At 45.6% G+C, this 20,175-nt stretch overlaps 2 protein-coding genes across 2 annotated transcripts in view; one reads left to right on the top strand and one right to left on the bottom strand.

Annotated features, from left to right (window-relative positions):
- Dprx (divergent-paired related homeobox) overlaps positions 1-6,246 on the bottom strand; it is a 24,722-nt gene extending 18,476 nt beyond the window's left edge. The window contains exon 1 of the mRNA XM_031390904.1: positions 5,677-6,246. Coding sequence (XP_031246764.1) covers positions 5,677-5,707 — 31 coding nt within the window. The 5' untranslated portion in view covers positions 5,708-6,246. The remainder of the gene's footprint in view (positions 1-5,676) is intronic.
- On the top strand, positions 5,806-13,695 carry LOC116100344 (cationic amino acid transporter 3-like). The gene is made up of 11 exons (XM_031384152.1): positions 5,806-6,337; positions 7,764-7,922; positions 8,764-8,941; positions 10,127-10,239; positions 10,391-10,613; positions 10,767-10,906; positions 11,004-11,106; positions 11,234-11,445; positions 11,592-11,758; positions 13,286-13,394; positions 13,554-13,695. The coding sequence occupies exons 1-11, from the start codon at positions 5,884-5,886 to the stop codon at positions 13,673-13,675; spliced, it is 1,980 nt and encodes a 659-aa protein (XP_031240012.1). The 5' UTR covers positions 5,806-5,883; the 3' UTR covers positions 13,676-13,695.
- Positions 13,696-20,175: the final 6,480 nt, after the last annotated feature.

Here is a 20,175-nt window from a genome sequence, read left to right as displayed (position 1 = left end):
AAAAAAAAAAAAAAAAAAAAAAAAAAAAGTGGGAGTCAAAAGAAGTCAGGTGGCTTTCTGAATTTTAGGCCAGGCTGGTCTACATAGTGGGTTCCGGACCAGTCAGGGCTACACAGAGAAACTGGAAAAACCAAACAACAACAACAAAACAAAACAAAAATCCCAAAACCACAAACAAAATCAGTGTTTGGGAGCTGGTTCATAGGATATGAACCAGCTGGAATGCAAATAGTGTGGAAAGGATAGATTCCTGACTTTCACATATATGCTATAGGATGCATGCACTAACCCCATGAATAACTAAAACTGTAAAAAGCAGTTAACAGGGCTGGAAAGATGGCTCAGTGGATAAGAGCACTGACTGCTCTTCCCAAGGTCCTGAATTCAGATCCCAGCAACCACATGGTGGCTCACAACCACTTGTAATGAGATCTGACACCCTCTTCTGGTGTGTCTGAAGACAGCTACAGTGCATTACAATGGAGTGAGTGGGCTAGAGCGAGTGGGTCGTCCTGAGTTAAATTCCCAGCAGCCACATGATGGCTCGAGGCCATCTGTACAGCCACAGTGTACTCATACACATAAAATAAATCTAAAAAAAAAACCCCAATTAACAAACAAAACCCATCGAAACAATAACAAAATAAACTGAAGCTAAATCTACCTCCCAGGTGCTGGGACTAAAGGTGTGCGCTACCACCGCCTGGCTTTTTTTTTTTTTTTTTTTTTTTTTTTTGTTTTGTTTTTTTGAGACCGGGTTTCTCTGTATAGCCCTGGCTGTCCTGGAACTCACTCTGTAGACTAGGCTGGCCTTGAACTCAGAAATCCACCTGCCCCTGCCTCCCAAGTGCTGGGATTAATATTTTCTTTATTTACATTTCAAATGCCCTTTCCTGGTTTCCCTTCTGGAAACTCCCTATTCCCCCCAACCTCCTCATACACACACTCTTACCTTACCACCCCTGCATTTCCCTACACAGAGGCATCGATCCTTCAGAGGACCAAGAGCCTCTCTTCCCGTTGATGCCAGATAAGGCCATCCTCTGCTACATATGCGGCTGGAGCCATAGGTCCCTCCATGTATACTCCTTGGTTGGTGGTTTAGTCCCTGGGAACTCTGAGGGGGTCTGGTTGGTTCATATTGTTGTTCTCCCTATGGGTTGCAACAAACCCCTTCAGCTCCTTTGGTCCTACATCTTAGGTTTTTTTTTTTTTGTTTGTTTGTTTTGTTTCTTTGTTTTGTATTCCCCTGACAGGATCTTACTACTTAATCCTGGCTTATCTTAGAACTTGATATGTAGACCAAACTAGTCTCAAACTCATATCGATCTTTCTGCCTTCCAAGTGCTGGACCAAAGGAATGCACTGAAGCCCCCGCCTTTCTAGCCCTGTTTGTTTATTTTTGAGACAGAATCTAGCTTGGTGTGGTGGTGCATTCCTTTAATTCCAGCTATTGGGAGGTGGATATTCTCGAGTTTGAGGCCGGGCTGGTCTACATAGTATCAGGACAAATAAGACTACATACCTAGTGAGACTTTGTCTCAAAAAAAACAAAACAAAACAAAACAAAACAAAAAAAACCCCGAGAAGAGAACAGGGTCTCACTAAGTAGCCAGGGCTACTTGCTGGCCTGAACCTCATATTATGGAGTTGAAGCCAAGTTAGTCTCAAATTCACAGAAATCTGTCTGAATCAGCTTCCAGAATGCTGACTTAAGGGCATGTATTTTCTTTTTAAGACTTATTTTTCTGTGTGTGTGTGTGTGTTGGGGTATTTACAGTACTGTCCATGCATGTACTCACAGAAGCCAGAAGCATCATCCCCTAGAGTTGGAGTCATAGACAGTTTCAAGTGGCCAGAAATGGATGCTAGAAACAGAACCTCCATCCTCTGGTAGAGTAGCAATTACCACTCAGCCATCCCTCCATTTCTATTGTATTATTATTTTAATTATAATTTTAAAAGTGTAAAGGTACTTCTAATCCCAGTTATCTGGATTCAGAGGCAGGTGGACTGCTGTGAGTTTCTGTGAGTTTGAAGCCAGCTTGGTCTTTACAAAGGGAGACCCTAACTCAGAGAGAGAGGGAGAAAGAAAGGGGAGAGAGAAAGAGAGAGAGAGAGAGAAAGAGAGAGAGAGAGAAAGAGAGAGAGAGAGAATCAATCTCCAGAACTAGGGAAAAGGTCTTTGGGACAGATGAGCTGCCCCTCCCTGTTTGTCCCCACCCTACCCCCCAGGCACGCTTCCGGTAGCTACTTGAACGCGTGGGTCCTACCTGCTGCCTTAAAGAATTTTCAACTTCTGTCCAGCACAGGTCTGGAGCTCAGCCTCAGGAACACATCCAGCACTCCAGGGTTTCATCCATTGTCTCTGGTAAGTCTGTGAAGACTTTCTTGGAAGACTGTTTCACACCGCTTTGTTGTAGGCGGCAGGGTTTAGAAATGTGTGTGGCAAGGAGTTTAAGGATTGTATGATAAAAGAAAACTTTCATTGTATATGAGTTTGTATGTACATGAGCACGTGAATCCTGTAGTGTACAACCTACAGGGCTGAGTTTCGAACTCATGTTGTCTGTCGTGATGGCAACTGCCTTTGCTACTAATCCATCCTACTGGCCCAAGATGGTGTTTTTTTTGTTTGTTTTTTTGTTTTTTTGTTTTTTTGTTTTTTGTTTGTTTGTTTTGAAACAGGGTCTCACTAGGTAGCTCCAACTGGCCTGGAACTCTCCATGTAGACCAGGCTGCCTTGCTGTCTTAGAGCTCACTGTAGCAATCTTCCTGTTGGGATACTAGGTGTGCACCACTATTTCCTCTGGTTTTGTTGTTATTATTGGGTTTTGTTTAGCTTTTGACTTTTATTTTCAGTTTCTGGCTCTACTTTATCCCCTGGAGCCATGTCTAGAGATATTAAGAAATTCTCTTTCCCAAGGTGAGTCACAGAAGTCTTGTTCCAAATTTGGAAGGGAGGAATGTTGCACGGAGAGTGAGAGGCCAGGAATCTAAACAGACAGGCCTTTCTGGTTACCCTCAAAGCTGTTAGCGTTACTCTGCTAGGGCAGGTTAAAGAGGATTTGGAAGCAGTCTTAGAGCCAGGCAGGAAGGTGCCTGGGACTATGGCAGCCCCACATTGGGCCCTGAGCTCAGGGACCCACACAGACTTGATTCCGCTCTTTATTTGCTTTTTTTTTTTTTTTTTTTTTTTTGCTATCCTTTAAAAAACAGAGTCCATTCACTTACTTATTTTGATTTCTTTTGGTTTTTACCAAGTGTATACATACCAGGAGGGTGGGGAACTCGTTTCATTTGTTTTTGTTTTTGTTTTTTTCTGCCTCAGCCTCTTGAATGCAGGGATCGTAGGCAGGGAACATATTTGTCTAAATGTCTTGTATTCATTTTAATTTATTTACTTTTCTCAAGATAGGTTCTCAATCTGCAGGTCCCATGGTGACCTCAGACTCTTGGCAATCGTTTATGCCAACCTCCTGCGTTCTGGGATTTCAGCCTTGAGCCACAATGTCAGACTCAAAATGTCCTTTATAACAAACCAGAAACAAAATCCACTGCCCCCCACTAAAACAGAACAAAACAAAACAAACTCTGAAATAATGACTGTAAGGATAGTGTTTCTTTGAGTTCTATAAGACACTTCAGCTCATTAATAAAATTTGAGGAGTGGGCTCTGGCAACCCCAATTTGTAGCTGATAGGTCAGAAAGGCTTGGAGTTGAAGGTAAATGAAAACTAGGCCAGTTTTGGGGTTGTAGCCCACAATTTATGGATTCAGTGTTAACTCCAGATAGACGGTGTCAGAACTGGATTTGATTCATGGGCGTCTAGCTGGTATCTGCTATTCTGGGGTGTCAGGATGTACTGAACAGCTTTATGTCAACTTGCTATAAGCTAAAGTCATCTGAGAGGAGGGAACCTCAGTAAAGAAAACGCCTCCCTTCGAGGCCAGCCTGGTCTACAGAGTGAGTTCCAGGACAGCCAGGGCTACACAGAGAAACCCTGTCAAAAAAAAAAAAAAAAGAAAAAAAGAAAAAAGAAAAAAAATGTCTCCATAAAATCAGGCTGTAGGCAGACCTGTAGAACATTTTCTTAATTAGTGTGGGGCTAGGGAGCCATGGGACCAGGAGGAGCAGGTCTGGAGCACACGTCGGGTAGAGACGTGTCCAAAACCCCAACATTTCTTTCTTGAGGTCGGCAAGAGTTAGGATTTCTACTCGACTGCCCTGGGGCCTGTATGACCCTGCTCACATAGCCCCGTGCCAAAAACCTTTTCTTCTCACTAGAGGTCACGTAGCCTGTAGCCAGATTACACTTCCTTTCCCCTTATAAGGTCATGTCCGGCAGCACCTGGAATTTCTCCTGTGCAAATGAAGTAACATACCACACTCTTGCCCTAAACTAATGGCACGTGACAACACAAACCTTGCCCTGGAGACCCTAGCCAGCTCTCCAGGAGCATAAGTACTCCAATTTCCTCCTAGTAAACGAAGGATGCTGTTCTCAGATGGACCAAGATCCTTCTTGTACCCACCAGTGCCCTCCTAAGCTCCCTTCCCTTCCAGCCCCACATGTAATGCAGTCGGTGCTCAATGCACCAGAGAGGGAGAACATGACCCGGGATGTCAGGGGAGGGCCCAGTGCTACTGTGGGCTGATTATCCAGGGTTCTGTAAGAAAGCAGGCCGAGCGGTGGTGGCCCATGCCTTTAATCCCAGCACTTGGGAGGCAGAGGCAGGCGGATTTCTGAGTTCGAGGCCAGCCTGGTCTACAGAGTAAGTTCCAGAACAGCCAAGGCTATACAGAGAAAGCTGAGAAAGCATGAGGAGCAAGCCATAAGCAGCATCCTTCCATGGCCTCTGCCTCAACCCCTGCCTCCAGCTTCCTACTCTATTTGAGTTTCTGTCTTGATTTCAAAGATATGAATGAACAGTGCTGTGGAAGTCAAATATACCCTTGGTGTTTCATCACAGCAATACTAAGCCTAACTAAGAGGTAGGGTTATTTAACACATTCTGGGGGTCAGAGAAGTGATTTGTGCTGTGAATACAGCAGGAAAAAAAAAAGATCTTGAACATCTACTTTATATGGACACAGGTGGCTCCTGGATGTGTCTGGAGCTGAGAGGTTCCTTTCCTGGCTTTCTGTGCTGGAAATGGAAATTTCAGGAAAGAAACTGGGTCTTCAAACTGAACATTCTGCATGGCTGACTTCCCAATTGGAACCATAATTGTGGAGAGATTGACATGTTCCAGGACTGTGAACCCCAAGATTATGTTATTTACTGGAAAAACATGTTTTTAGTTGTGGTGTGGCTCAGTCTTAGCACACACCTTTAATCCAAGAGTTTGCTGCTTGATCATTTTAAACTGGATTAGAGTCAACCATAGGCCAAGAGGCGGTGTAAGCAACCAGTTGACAGGAAGTGAACATAGGATTTTTTTTTTTTTTTTTTTTTTTTTGGTTTTTCGAGACAGGGTTTCTCTGTATAGCCCTGGCTGTCCTGGAACTCACTCTGTAGACCAGGCTGGCCTTGAACTCAGAAATCCGCCGGCCTCTGCCTCCCAAGTGCTGAGATTAAAAGCGTGCGCCACCACTGCCCATGAACATAGGATTTTTAAGAAATAAACCATAGAGGGTAAAAGGGAGTTGGAAGGACGGATAGAGAGACACACCGGAAGTAGAAGGGAGGGACACTGAAGGCATTTTGGAGACGGGCTTGAGGGAGGAGATTCTTCCTGGGACACGATCTGAGAAGGAAAGTCAGCTGGGTGCTTTCTCTGCCTCTCTGAGCTAGCAGGCTTTCACCCCAGCATCTTGGCTCCAGAGAGTCTTCAATGGTAACAAGCAACAGTTGAGATTTTGTTAAAAACAACATCCAAATGCTTGGATTAAAGATGATCAGTCATGATTTCTTATTTTGTTTTCCAGCAGAGTTTAAATCCCTCCACCAGGCACTAAAGATGTTATGGCAGAACCTCTATCAGTTTGGCCAGAAGTTGGTTCGCCGGCGGCCCCTGGCAGCAAACGAACAGTCTGCGTCTTCCTTGTCTCGATGTCTGACCACTTTGGACCTGGTGTCCCTGGGTGTGGGCAGTACCCTGGGTGCAGGCGTGTACGTCCTGGCTGGGGAGGTGGCCAGAGAGAAGGCTGGACCGTCCATCATCATCTGCTTCTTAATTGCTGCTCTGTCTTCAGTGATGTCTGGCCTCTGTTACGCGGAGTTTGGAGCCAGAGTACCATGCTCGGGTTCCGCATATCTCTATAGCTATGTCACAGTGGGCCAGCTGTTGGCTTTCATCACTGGCTGGAACCTCATACTCAACTATGTCATTGGTGAGGAGATGGGGACTTAGAATGGGCATGGATACGAGGTGGGGTAGAGTAGGCAAAGCTGGTTTTACTCTCCATTTGTAAGCACTGTCACCTGGGGCTGGGAGCCTGGGTAGTGGGGGCTCCAGATGCCATTCTCCTTTTTTGCTGCTTCCTTAAAGGGTTAAACCTAGAAGAAGTGAGATTTGTAGTGAATGGACAGACTTATTTTTGTTTGGGATCAGGCTGGCTTCGACTTTGTGTAGATATTCCCAGCTTTGCCTCCCCATCACTAGGATTATTACAGGTGTGACCTGCTGTGCCTTACAGGACCTCTTGTTTCATTTTTTATGAATACAAGGTCTTACGTAACCCAGGCTGTCCTCAGACTTGCTATATAGCAGAAAACAGCCTCAAGTCTCTGATATACATGCTTCTATTTCTCAGGAGCTGGGATTACAAGGTATATGTCATTTGGTCTGGCCAGGTCCTCGATCTCTTTTTTCCTTTTTTTTTTTTTTTCTGGTTTTTCAAGACAGGGTTTCTCTGTGTAGTTGTGTAGTCCTGGCTGTCCTGGAACTCACTCTGTAGACCAGGTTGTCCTTGAACTCAGAAATCCGCCTACCTCTGCCTCCCAAGTGCTGGGATTAAAGGCGTGCGCCACCGCTGCCCGGTTTACCTGCTATGTTTTTGAAACATTCCTAGACCACCATTTTGTTTGTTCTTGCAATGCCTGGGCTCAAACCTAGGGCCTTGTGTGTGAGGCAAGTACTCTGCCACAGAGCTAAATGCATAGCTCAAGAAACTTGAGAGATTATATATCTTTTTACTTAATTTAAATTTTTATTAATCATTTGTTTATATTTCAAATGATATCCCCCTTCCCGATTACCCCTCCAAGCGCCCCATCTCATCTCTCCTCTTCCCTTTGCCTCTATGAGGGTGCTCCTCTACCCACTTACCCACTCCTGCCTCACTGCTCTAGCATCTCCCTACGCTGCTGCATCAAACTTCCACAGGACCAAGGGCCTCTCCTTCCACTGATGTCAGATAAGGCCATCCTCTGCTACATATGTACCTGGAGCCATGGATCCCTCCATGTATACTCTTTGGTTGGTGGTTTAGTTCTTGAGAGCTCTGAGTGATCCAGTTAGTTGATACTGTTCTTCCTATGTGGTTGTAATTCCCTTCAGCTCCTTCAGTCCTTCCCCTAGCTCAGGGGCTGCATCAGCAATAGTATCAGGGTTTGGTGTCTGGAGATGGGATGGATCCCTAGGTGGGGCGGTCTCTGGATAGCCTGGGACAGAGAGATTATCTATCGTGTGTGTGTGTGATCTTCACCCCTGCTCCTCACAGCAGAGACTGAGATTAGGTATGTTTCTTTCTCTTCCTGTCTGTGTTCTAAGGGTTCACTTTCTGCTTGTCAACAAGGGTTCCCTTCCTCTTGCAGGTGCAGCCAGTGTGGCTCGGGCCTGGAGTGCGGCTTTTGATGGGCTCATAGGGAACCATATCTCCCAAGCCATGCAGACGACTTTCCCCATCCAAGTGCCCAGCTTTCTGGCCAAGTATCCAGACTTTTTTGCTCTTGGTCTGGTGATAGTCCTCACTGGTGAGACAGGCTGGAGAGGGGTGGTGAGTGTGTGGGAGGATTGGAGCTGGTGGAAGATGTAAAATCCAAGGCACTGGACGGCAGAGTGTGAGAGTGAGTATGAGAGAGAGTGTATGGTTTTCCCATACTGGGGGCTGTGGGTCTGTAGTAAAATACAGAGTAACAACATGCCTAGCTTTCAACCACTGGGTGTTAGAGGTACCCTCTTCCCCATTGTTACAAGCCAGGTGTCTATGGTACCCTGCCCCTTACCAACCTTCTGCTGAGATCCACTGATGATGTAGAATTAGCTTCTACTTCTGCAGTTACATTGACTGACTGATTGATTGATTGATTGTATATGTGTGTGGGTTCCATGCATATGGAGGTCACAGGACAAATGGTGGAAGTTGTTCCTCTCTACCATGGAAGGGCCTAGAGACAGAACTCAGATTCCAGGTTTTTTGGTAAGCCTTTCTTTACCTGATAAGTCATCTTGTGAGCCTTTCTTCTGTATGAAGACCAAATTTAAAAAAAAAAAAATTAGGTCTGTCTTTATGTGTATGTGTTTTGCCTGCCTGCATGTATGTGTGTATACCAAGTATTTGCCTGGTGCCATAGTGCCTATGAAGAAGGTGTATCAAAGCCATCATATGGGCTCTGGGAACTGAACCCTGATCCTCTGCAAGAGCAGCCATCTGTCCAGCCTGAGATTTTGACATTGACCCACAGTCTCCCTTCTTGTGTATATGGGTTGGTTTAACTTTTAATTCCACCACTTGTGTCCTGGTATTGCAGGTGTGTGTGCCACCACAGCCATGTTAGTGTTCTTAATGCCTTCTTTCCATTCCCTTTCCTATAGGAATCCTGGCCCTGGGAGCACGAGAGTCAGCCCTGGTCACCAGGGTTTTCACAGGAGTGAATCTTTTGGTGCTGTGCTTCGTCTCCCTCTCTGGACTCATTAACGGCAAACTACACAACTGGCAGCTCACAGAGGATGACTACAAACTGGCTCTGTCAGGATCCAACAGCACTGACAGGTCAGGAGCCCCAAATGACACAGCTAGTTCAGGGCAGTAAGGGGCTCAGAGAGTAGGGGTCTGGCTACTGGGCCCAAGTGAGGTATGTAGCAGCCCAAAACTGTGCCACAACTGTGGAATTCGTGTATAACCCTTCAATGTTTTTTTTTTTTTAATTATTTTTAATTTTGAGACTTGTTTCTCTTTTTTTTTCCTTTTCGGCTCTTGCCACTATGCCTGGCAAGTTTGTTTGTTTGTTTTAAAGATTTATTTATTTTATATATGTGAGTACAATGTAGCTGTCTTCAGACACCAGCAGTGGGCATTGGATCACATTACAGATGGTTGTGAGCCACCATGTGGTTGCTGGGACTGAACTCAGGACATCTGGAAGAGCAGTCAGTGCTCCTAACTGCTGAGTCTTCTCTCCAGCCCCATGTCTGGCAGTTGTTATTATTTATTTGTGTATGAGTGATTTTGACTGGATTATACATGCACCATGTACATGCCTGGTGCATGTGGAGGCCAGAAAAGGGCATTGGATCCTCTGTAATTGGAGTTAAACATGATTGTGAACTACCATGTGGGTGTTAGAAATTGAACCTAGGTCCTCTGGCAGAGCAGCGGGTGCTCTTAACTGCTGAGTCATCTGTCTAGTCTCCTTTATGGTGGCCTTTTTTTTTTTTCTTGAGACAGGGTTTCTCTGTGTAGCCCTGGCTGTCCTGGAACTCACTCTGTAGACCAGGCTGTCCTTGAACTCAGAAATCAGCCTGCCTCTGCTTCCAAAGTGCTGGGATTATAGGTGTGCGCCACCACTGCCCGGCTATGGTGGCTTTTGAGGCAGGGTACCATGGATCTCAGCCTGGCATCTAACTGGTGAAGGATGACCAGAGACTTCCGATTTTCTTGCTTTTTTTCCCCAAGTGCCATGATTATACATGCACATGTTGGGATCAAACCCACAGTATGTATGCTAAGCAAGCACTGTGCCAACTGAGCTATGTCCTAGCGTTCCTTGTCCTGCATCTTCACTAATTTTGTGTTTTGAGACAAGGTCTTACTGTGTAGCCCAGGCTGGCTCTGAGGTATACAGTTAGAGTTGGCTGTGAGCCTTCAGCCTGGAGTTCCTGAGTGCTGGGATTATAGGCACAGCCCGTTAGACCGCGTATCCCCGCAATAATTTCCCCCTCCTTTCTCTTGCCACAGCTTGGGACCACTGGGCTCTGGAGGGTTCATGCCTTTTGGCTTGACGGGGATTCTCCGGGGCTCAGCAACATGTTTCTTTGCCTTCATTGGGTTCGACTGTATTGCGAGTACAGGTGGGTAGTAGTTCCTCTGTTCTGTCAAAATCATATACCTGTAGGGCTGGTGGAGGGTTAGGTTAGCCTAGTTCTGGGAGCATAGGAGGGGAGAGGGTGTGTGTGGTGGCCTTTGAGTGCTTCAGAATCAAGGTCTGTTCCATCCTTGCAGGGGAAGAGGCCCGTTGTCCCCACCGTTCCATCCCATTGGGCATTGTGATCTCACTCTTCATTTGCTTTCTGATGTATTTTGGTGTTTCGGCGGCACTCACCCTCATGATGCCCTACTACCAGATTAACATCAACAGCCCCTTGCCCCAGGCATTTATCCACGTTGGATGGGACCCCGCTCGCTACGCAGTAGCTGTGGGAACCTTATGTGCCCTTTCATCCAGGTTGGTATCAAAGGCTTTCTCATTAGCTGCTAGATTCTCAGCTGTTCCAGCCTTTGAAATAGAGAGGGGAGGGGAAATGTCTTACGTGGCTAAAGGAGCAGGGCCTGCTCATTGACACTTTCTGGAGTCTCTTATGTTCCTCTTCTCTAATAGCCTCATAGGTTCCATTTTCCCCGTGCCTCGGGTGGTGTATTCCATGGCAGAGGATGGGCTCCTGTTCCGGAAACTTGCCCATGTTCATCCTCGAACACACACTCCAGTCCTAGCCACTATCGTTTGTGGAATCATTGCAGGTAAGACAACCAGCCTTACGGATTTCATCAGCTTGGCTATGTTCACTAGCTAACGCCTCACAGGTTTTACACCCACCTTTTGTTCTTCTTGCTTTAGCATTTATGGCTTTCCTCGTCGAGCTCAGTGATCTGGTGGACCTCTCGTCCATAGGGACCCTGCTTGCCTACTCCTTGGTGGCTTTCTCTGTTCTGATCCTCAGGTGAGACTCCATTATGCCTTGGCTGAGTGCACTGAGGGCATGAAGACAGCCAGTTGCTTTATCCTGACATGTCACTTGTATGCCTAGGGGCTGCTGGTAATATTCCCATGTTATCTCACTCACTCAGGTACCAGCCGGACCAGAAATTAAGCTCTTGTAAGAAGGAGAAATATGAGAGTGTAGCTGTTGAGCTGGAGCCTGGACTTGAACACTCTGCATGCATGGAGCCTATTTCTCCAGAAGGGACTCCAGGGATTGCAAGGCAACTCTGTAATCCCACGAACACCACCCCAACTCTTAGATCTGGCCGGATTGTCTATGGATGTGCTTCCCTGCTTGGTGATCACTGGGACTTTACTCCTTGGGCATTTGGAAGCTGATAGCATGGGGTGGATGTCTTTAGCAGAGCGGGAAACACAGTACAGACAGGTTTGGTTGGATATAGCCCAGTGTTCTGACAGACTTCTCCCCAACTTGACTTGCAGTCCTTCTTCTGGTGTTTCTGTGCCTGATTCTGGCCCAGTGGTCCACACAGCTATTCTCTGGAGACCCGTTTTTGATAGTTGTGGCTGTTTCACTGTTGCTTCTTACTGTCGCGGTGGTCACTGTCATCTGGAGACAGCCTCAGAGCACCACTCCTCTCCACTTCAAGGTAGGTGACTGACTTCTCTAAGATAATCCACCCTAGGGAGGTGGTCATGCTTGACATAAGGTCTAAGCATGTTTTACCTTACTGTGGAAGGAAGGGGCAGGAACTGATAAAACCAGTGGAGATGCTGGGCATGGTGGTCCTTGTCTTTAATCCCAGAACTCAGGAGACATAAGCAGGGATAGGTAATCTCCCAGTCTGAGGCTAGCTTGATCTACACAGGGTATTTCAGGCCAGCAAAGGCTACATAGTGAGAGCCTGTCTCACAACCCCTTCCCAGTACAGCAATGGGCAGAGCTCCCAGATACCCAGGAGTCTGGGGCAGGAGGACCACATATTAAAGGCCAGCATGGGCTGCAGCTACTTCTAGACTAGTAGTTTAGTGAAATTCTGTCTCAAAATAAAAATAATACAAGTATGTTGTTGCTACATACCTATACTTTTAATACTAGGGAGGTAAAGGGAACTCAGGAATTCAAGGTTATATGTGCTTAGTTTGAGCAAACAAACAAATATTGCAGTGTTACCTTCCTCAAGTCTGGGAGGTGTAACTTAGTGGTAGAACACTTGCTTAATATGCATGAAACTCTGGGTGCAATGCCCAGTAAAGAAGCCAGAGGGAGGCAGGAATGTAGTCAGTTGGTGGAGCAATAGTTTAGAATGCATGAAGTCTTGGGTTTGATACTAGCACCACACGAACCAAGAATAGTGGTGTCTGTTTATAATTCCAGCACAGAGGAAGTGTAGGGGCTGGAGAGCCAGAAGTTCAGGGACCTCTTTGAGACCCTATGTCCAAAAAATAAGGCATCTGCTGCTGGATGTGGTAGTGTGTGCTTTTAGTCTCAGCACTCAGTAGGCTGAGGCAAGCAGATCTCTAAGTCTGAGGCTAGCTTGGTCTATAGAACAGGTTTCAGTACAGACAAGATTACTTAGAGAAACCCTGTCTCAAAAAACCAAAAAATCAACCAACCAAACAAAAGACATCTGAGGAGAGATGGCTCAGTGATTAAGAGCACTGGCTGCTCTTCCAAAGAAAGGTCCTCAGTTCCCAGCAACTACATGGTGGCCCACAACTATTTTTAATGGAATCTGATGCCCTCTTCTGGCATACAGGTGTCCATGCAGGTAGAACACTAATACATAAAATAAATCTTAATAAAAATATTTTAAAAATGGAAAAAAAAAGACATCTGCTGCTGGGTATGTGGTACATGCCTTCAATGTGCCTTTAATCCCAGCATTTGGGAAGAAGAAGCAGACAGATCTGAGTTCAAGGCCAGCCTGGTTTACAAAGAGTTTCAGGACAGCTAAGACTGTTATACAGAAAAACCTTGTCTCACCCCCCCCCCCACCAAGCCCCCTCCAAAAAGGCACTTGCTTACAAGTCCCATCTCAGTGTTTTGGTGCTCAGTATATGTCTCTTCTGGTACATCCCATGGGGTCTCCAGTATGAGCAGGAACTGACTGCAGAGCCCAGGGAGGGGGCTCGGGTGTTTGGTGTGCATGGGGATTTGTAGGCTGTGCTTACAGGTTCCAGCCCTGCCTGTGCTTCCTGCACTGAGTATCTTTGTGAATATCTACCTGATGATGCAAATGACTTCTGGGACCTGGATTCGATTTGGAATCTGGATGGTGATCGGTGAGTAGCTTGCTGGGGAAGAGAACCTTGGGCGACTGAGTCCAACAGTCTTCTAATTGCTTGTCTTTGAAAGGTTCTGAGGCCATGTGGAGAATTCCCCGGTGGGTTCCTGGACAAAAGGGTGATCAATTGCACTTCACTGTCTCTATTCCCTTTTAGGATTTGCTATCTACTTTGGATATGGGATCCAGCACAGCTTGGAAGAGAAGAATGACCAACAGCCAGCAGCCTCAAGCTCCCAGACACTCCAGGAACATGCTCCCAGTGTTGAATTATCTTAACTGTAGAAACCGGATGCTTCCAGTACCCCATGGGTGTGGGTGTGAGTTTCCTTTCCTTGCCTTTCTATTCCTTTCCTTTCCTCTTCCCCTTCCCTTTTCCTTTCCCCTTCCCCTTCCCCTTCCTTCCGTGTGTGTGTGTGTGTGTGTGTGTGTGTGTGTGTGTGTGTGTGTGTGTGTGTGTGTGTTGGGGAGGCAGTACTGGGAATTGAACTTGAGTCTTGTGCATCTGAGGCAAATGCTCCACCACTGAACTATCTCCTGTAGGTGTCTTTAAGTCAAGGAAAGGTTTGGATATTTGTGGGCTGTAGATTGGTCTTATTTTTATAGCATTGTTATTTGTGAGCAAATTCCTTAACTTTTTTTTGTGTGTGTATTGAAATTGGATCCGTGACTTTGCATGTGCTAGGCAAGTACTCTACCACTGAGCCACATCCCTAGCCCCTTTAGTTATTTAACTGACAATAAAATTTAGATATTCACATATTATAGAATGGCTAACTAAAACTGATTAATGTATTTTGTTTCTTTTTATGTTTGGGCAGGGTTAGTCTTGTATAGCCCAGGTCAGACTTGAACTTGAGATCTTCTGAACATCATTATTTATGGAGAGAGAGTGTACACATGTGCCACAGTGTTTGTGGAGGTCAAAGGATAACTTTGTAGATTCCTTCTCCTTTCCACCTTTCACGGATTGAACTCAGGCCTTTAGGCTTTTGTGGAAACCACTTTACCCACTGAGGCATCTTGTTGGCCCCTATATCCCTGCCCCCACCCTCAAACAGTATCATAGCTGAGAACCACCACGAGCTCCTGTCCCTTCTGTCACCAGTTCTCAAATGTTGGTATTACAGGTGTGGACCGTGCTTGTTGTTTTTTTGTTCTGTTTTTCAAGACACAGGGTTTCTCCATGTAGTCCTGGCTATCCTTGTAACTTACTGTAGAGATCATGATAACCTTGAACTCAGAGATCTCCCCCTGAGTGCTGGGATTAAAGGCATGTGTCACCCCTGGCCTGCCTCCATGCTCAGTTACTATGGTACTAAAGATCATGCCAGGGCTTTAAACACATTAGGACAACCAATTTGCCAACCGAGCTACACCCCCAGCCCTACATTTATGTATTGTGATGAAAACATTTGAACAATTTTGTAACATTTTCCAGATACATAGTACATTGTTCATCTGTGGCAATATGTATATAAACTTGGAGGATCTTAAGTGAAATAAATGAAGTTTGAACAAATATGACTTTATTTTTCTGTGTGTGTATGTGGGTACACCTGGGCCATGAGTGCATGTGGACAACAGAGAACACCTTGTGGGAGTCAGTCTGTCTTACCATGTGGGCTCCAGGCTTGAACTCAGGTCATCGACTTAGTAGCAAGTGCCTTTACTAGCTGAGCCATCTCGCCACCTTTTTTTTTTTCTTTTTTTAAAATCAAAAACAGCCGGGTGTGGTGACGCACGCCTTTAATCCCAGCACTTGGGAGGCAGAGGCAGGTGGATTTCTGAGTTCAAGGCCAGCCTGGTCTACAGAGTGAGTTCCAGGACAGCCAGGGCTACACAGAGAAACCCTGTCTCAAAACCAAAAAATCAAAAACACAGTTTCATTATGTAACCTAGGATGGCCTCCAACTCAGGCAACCTTCCTGTATCAACCTCTTGAGTGCTGATTGCAGTGCATGCCACTACACCCAGCTAGATGGACTAATGCTCAATTCAGAAGGTCCTGAGTTCAAATCCCAGCAACCACATGGCGGCTCACAACCATCCGTAATGAGATCTGATGCCCTCTTCTGGGTGTCTGAAGACAGCTACAGTGTACTTACATATAGTAAATGTTAGAAAAAAAGATTCAGAGACTGGTTGAGTATGATGGCATAAGCCTGATATTTTTGGTACAAGGATCACAAGTTTGGGGTCAGCTCAGCCTTCATGGTGATCTAGGAAGGGAATATCAAACAAGCAAAACAAAAGCATGTATGGGCTGGGAGAGATGGCTGTTATTAAACTTGCTTCAGTACCTGGGTTTGGTTCCCAGCATTCTCATGGTGGTTCAACTGTCTTACTCCAGTTCTAAGGGATCCAACACTTTCTTCTGGCCTCTGTAGGCTCCGGAAGGCCTGTGGCGTATGTACATACACACAAAAACAAAAATAACATGTAGAGACTGGGTGAACACAAAATTTACTATTGAAGCCTTTTTCAAAATGTGAACTTTTTCTGCTGTGATGGGCCTCAGAGCCAGAAACTTGCGTCTTCCATGTAACTGCTCTATTCCTGAGCTGCACCCCTGCTCCGTTTAGATATCAGAAAAACGAGTACGGTAATCAAAGGAAGGCTGGGTGAGGTGATGCTCAGAACAGTAGGCTAAGGCAAGATAATGCCAGGAGCTGAAGGCCAGCCTAGACTAAGTAGTGAGGTCCAGTTACAAAAAACGGCCTGGGAGATAGATGACTCAGTTGACAAGCATAAGGCCCAGAGTTCAGTTCCCTGGCTCTTCTAGAACTTACTATGTGGACCAGGCCGGCCTCGAACTCACAGAACTCAGATATCCACTTGCCTCTGCCTCCTAAGTGCTGGATTAAAGTCATGGTCCAGCACACCTGGCCTTAAGCCGGGTTCTTACATCTCATTCTCATCTGAACACCAGCCATACTGCCTGTTGTACTTAGAGTTTTGCTGCTGTGACAACGTGACCATGGCAACTCTTCCCCCCCGCCCCCCGCCCCTGAGACAGGGTTTCTCTGTGTAGCCCTGGCTGTCCTAGAATTCACTCTGTAGACCAGGCTAGCCTCGAACTCAGAAATCTGCCTGCCTCTGCCTCCCAAGTGCTGGGATTAAAGGCATGCTTCACCACTGCCCGGCCATGGCAACTCTTACAAGGACAACATTTAGTTGGGGCTGGCTTACAGTTTCAGGGGTTCAGTTCTCAGCACTTTTGAGAAAGGCTGGATTAAAACTGTGGTGTTTGATTAGCAAGGTGTCTTAAATGCATTTTCAATTGCTTTTCTTCAGTGTATGATGAGTTTATCAGGGGTAGTGAGCAGCTAGTGAGTATCTCACCGAGAGCAAAAGGGGTGGGATGGTGATGCTAGCTGGTATTGCTAAGACTTAAGGCTTTCCCAAGAGTGTCACATGAGCAAGGTTGCTCCCTAAAATGAACCTGAAGTGTAATAAATGGTGGAATGGTACTGGTGGGCTTCTATGAATTTATTCAACCAACTTATTCAGTAAAATGCCAGTGTGAAAGGATATGATCACTAAGAAAAGTGATGTTTATACTTTCCCAAATTCATCTCTGGAAAATGACCATGGGATGCTGGCTTAAGATAAATTACTCACCAAAGGAAGAATGGATATATGCCAGAGGCCTTGGTAAACATTTTGTAGTTGATGCTTTCAATGTTTGTGAGTCTTCAGGTGTTCTCTGGGATGGTTTGTGTTATTTTAAACCTTCCCACACTCCTTAGACCATTTTGCCATGTGAATTTTCTCATGCTGTCTAAGCTGGTGGCCATGACTAAAAGCCTTCTCACATTCCTCACACTCATGAGTTTTTTTCTACAGTGTGAATTCTCTCACATTTAAAGAAGGCTTGATCTGTATATAAAGGTCTTCCCACATTCCTTACATTTCTAAGGGGTTTCCCCAGTGTGAATTCTGTCATGCTGGGTGAGATGATAGCCACAACTAAAGCCCTTCCCACATTCTGCACATTTATAGGGTTTCTCACCTGAATGCTCTCTCTCTCTTGTGTTTCACCAGGCTTGACAATCACTGAAAGGCCCTCTCACATTCATGTGGCTTCTCCCCAGTGTGACTCATCTGATGCTGAGTGAGGTAGTTGATTCTAGCGAAGGACTTCCCACACTCTTGGCACTCAAAGGGTTTTTGATCTGTGTAGATTCTCTTATGCTGACTGAGGTTGCAACTACAAATAAAGGCCTTCCCACAGACTTTACATTCATAGGGCTTACCATCACTGTGGATTCTTTTGTGTTGCAGAAGTTTATAGAGATGGCTAAAAGTCTTCCCACAATCAGAAGTCTATTACACTCAGAGTCTCTCTCTCCAGTGTGAAGCTGCTGATGCAGACTGAGTTCATCACCTCCTCGTCTAAAGGGTTCCCCACAGTCTTTACATCAGTGTGAGGTTTCACCAGTATGAATGTTCTCATAAATTACAAAGCTCAAACCCCAGCGCTCAGGAGGTTTCTCCCCAGTGTGAATATTTTGGTGTTGAGTAAGCTGATTATGCCATGGGAAGGCTTTCTTACAGTCTTTGCATTCATTGGGCTTCTCACCAGTGTGAATTTTCTGACAATGACTAAGCTGATACCCATGACTAAAGGCCTTCTTCCCACAGTCCTGACGTGAGAAGAGGCTCTTCTTTTGAGGTCGCACAAATAATATAGAGGTGTTTTCTGTATCGGTGGGTGCTTTTCTAGACCAGTATGTTAAATCATTGGCATGTTTTTCTCCAGAGCTCTGTGGTTGTTTAGACTTATCCTGTCAGGGTGAGGAGATGCACTCTTGTCAACTTCTCTAGAAAGCTCAGTCCATAAATGCTTCTTCTAATAGCTAAATCGTTGGTCTCATGGGATGATTCCATATCCGAAAGAAAAATAATAAGAAAACAAACTTATTTTAGGTGTATGCATGTTTTGACTACATTTCTGTATGAGTACTACACTCTGGTCTGCTGCCAGTGGAGGTCAGAAGAAGGCATTGATTGCCCAGAATTGGAATTACAGATGGTTGGACCCACCATGGGAGTGCTGGGAACCAAACCTCAGTCTTCTGTAAGAACAGCAAGTGTTTTTGATTGTTGAGCCACCATGTGGTTGCTGGGAATTGAACTCAGGACCTCTGGAAGAGCAGTCAGTGTTCTTTTTTTTTTTTTTTAAGATTTATTTTTGTATTTTATGTGTATGAGTACACTGTAGTTGTACAGATGGCCATGAGCCATCATGTATGTGGCTGCTCTCCGCCCATAATTCAAAGCCTTCCCCAGCAGAACTGATACTCTAGGATCACAGCTGTTAGAGAGGAAACACCATAGGAATCCATATTAAAGCCAAATCTAGGATCACAGTTGTCAGTGAGGGAACACCATGGGAATCCATGTTAAAGCCAAATGAGAGAGGACACTAATTGCTGGGGCAGTGACTCTCTGTTCCAATGAAGGAGGAAGAGTTTTGAAAGTAAACACGAGGCATGTGGACATAGTTGGATACACACGTTAGGGTTAGCATTACCATGATGAAACACCATGACCAAAGCAACTTGGGAAGGAAAAGGATTATTTGGGATAAATTTCCACATCACTACTCATAACAGAAGGAAGCCAGGACAGGAACTCAGCGCTGGAATTCAGAGGCAAAAGCAGATGCACAGGCTAGGAAGGGGTTGCTGCTTATTGGCTTGCTTGGCCTGCTTTCTTGTACTAGTATCTAGGAGCCCAGGGATGGCACCACCCTCAGTGGGCTTGGCCCTCCCCCATCAATCACTAATTAAGAAAATGTTTTCCCGGGTTTGCATACAGCCTGATCTTATGGAGGCTTTTTCTTTTCCTTTTTCCCTCTTTGAGACAGGGTTTTTCTGTATAGCCCTGGCTGTCCTGGAATTCACTCTGTAGACTAGGCTGACCTCAAACTCACAAAGATTTGCCTGCCTCTACCTGCTGAGTGCTGGGATTAAAGGTACAACACCACAGCTAGGCTAGAGGCATTGGGGAAGGATGGATTATAGGTCATCTTGATTTAGTTACTCCAGAATCTATACACATTTCAAATCACTGTTTGGTATTACATAGCCTAGATGACATGGTCTTTCTGATTAGGCCTGACTGTCCTGGAACACACTATGTAGACCAACTGATCTTGAACTCAGAGATCTAGAAATTTATCTAGATTATCTCTGCCTCCCAAGTGACCTTGAACTCACCTCCTCTGCCCCCATGCCCCTATGACAGGGTTTCTCTGTGTAGCCCTAGCCATCCAGGAACTCAGAGATCTACCTGCCCTTGCCTTCCAAGGGCTGGGATTAAAGGTATGCTCCATCATGGCTTGGCTAACTAGAATTTTGATCTTCCCACCTTCACTTCCAAAGCTCTGGTAATACCAGTGTGGTGGTATGATTGAAAATGGCAACAATGTTTCCTATATTTGTCTGCTTAGACATCAGAAAATGAAATTGTTTGGGAAGGACTAGAAGATGTGCCCTTGTTGGAGAAGGTGTGTCACTAGGGGTGTGCTTTGAGATTTTAAGAGTCCATGCCAGTCTCAATCTCAGACTCTGCTTGCTGTCTGTAGATTAGGATATAGATCTTGGCTATGTCTCCAGCACCATGCTAGCCTGCCTGCATGCCATCACATCCCCCACCATGATGATAGTGGACTAACCCTCTAAAACTGTAGGCGAGCCCCTAATTAAATGTTTCTTTTAGCTGGGTGGTGGTGGCACACGCCTTTAATCCCAGCACTTGGGAGGCAGAGG

Source organism: Mastomys coucha, unplaced genomic scaffold (genome assembly GCF_008632895.1).
Source record: "Mastomys coucha isolate ucsf_1 unplaced genomic scaffold, UCSF_Mcou_1 pScaffold21, whole genome shotgun sequence".
Classification (NCBI taxonomy): domain Eukaryota; kingdom Metazoa; phylum Chordata; class Mammalia; order Rodentia; family Muridae; genus Mastomys; species Mastomys coucha.
The sequence above is the reverse complement of the archived record's forward strand: the minus strand, read 5'-3'. Positions and strand labels throughout refer to the sequence as shown.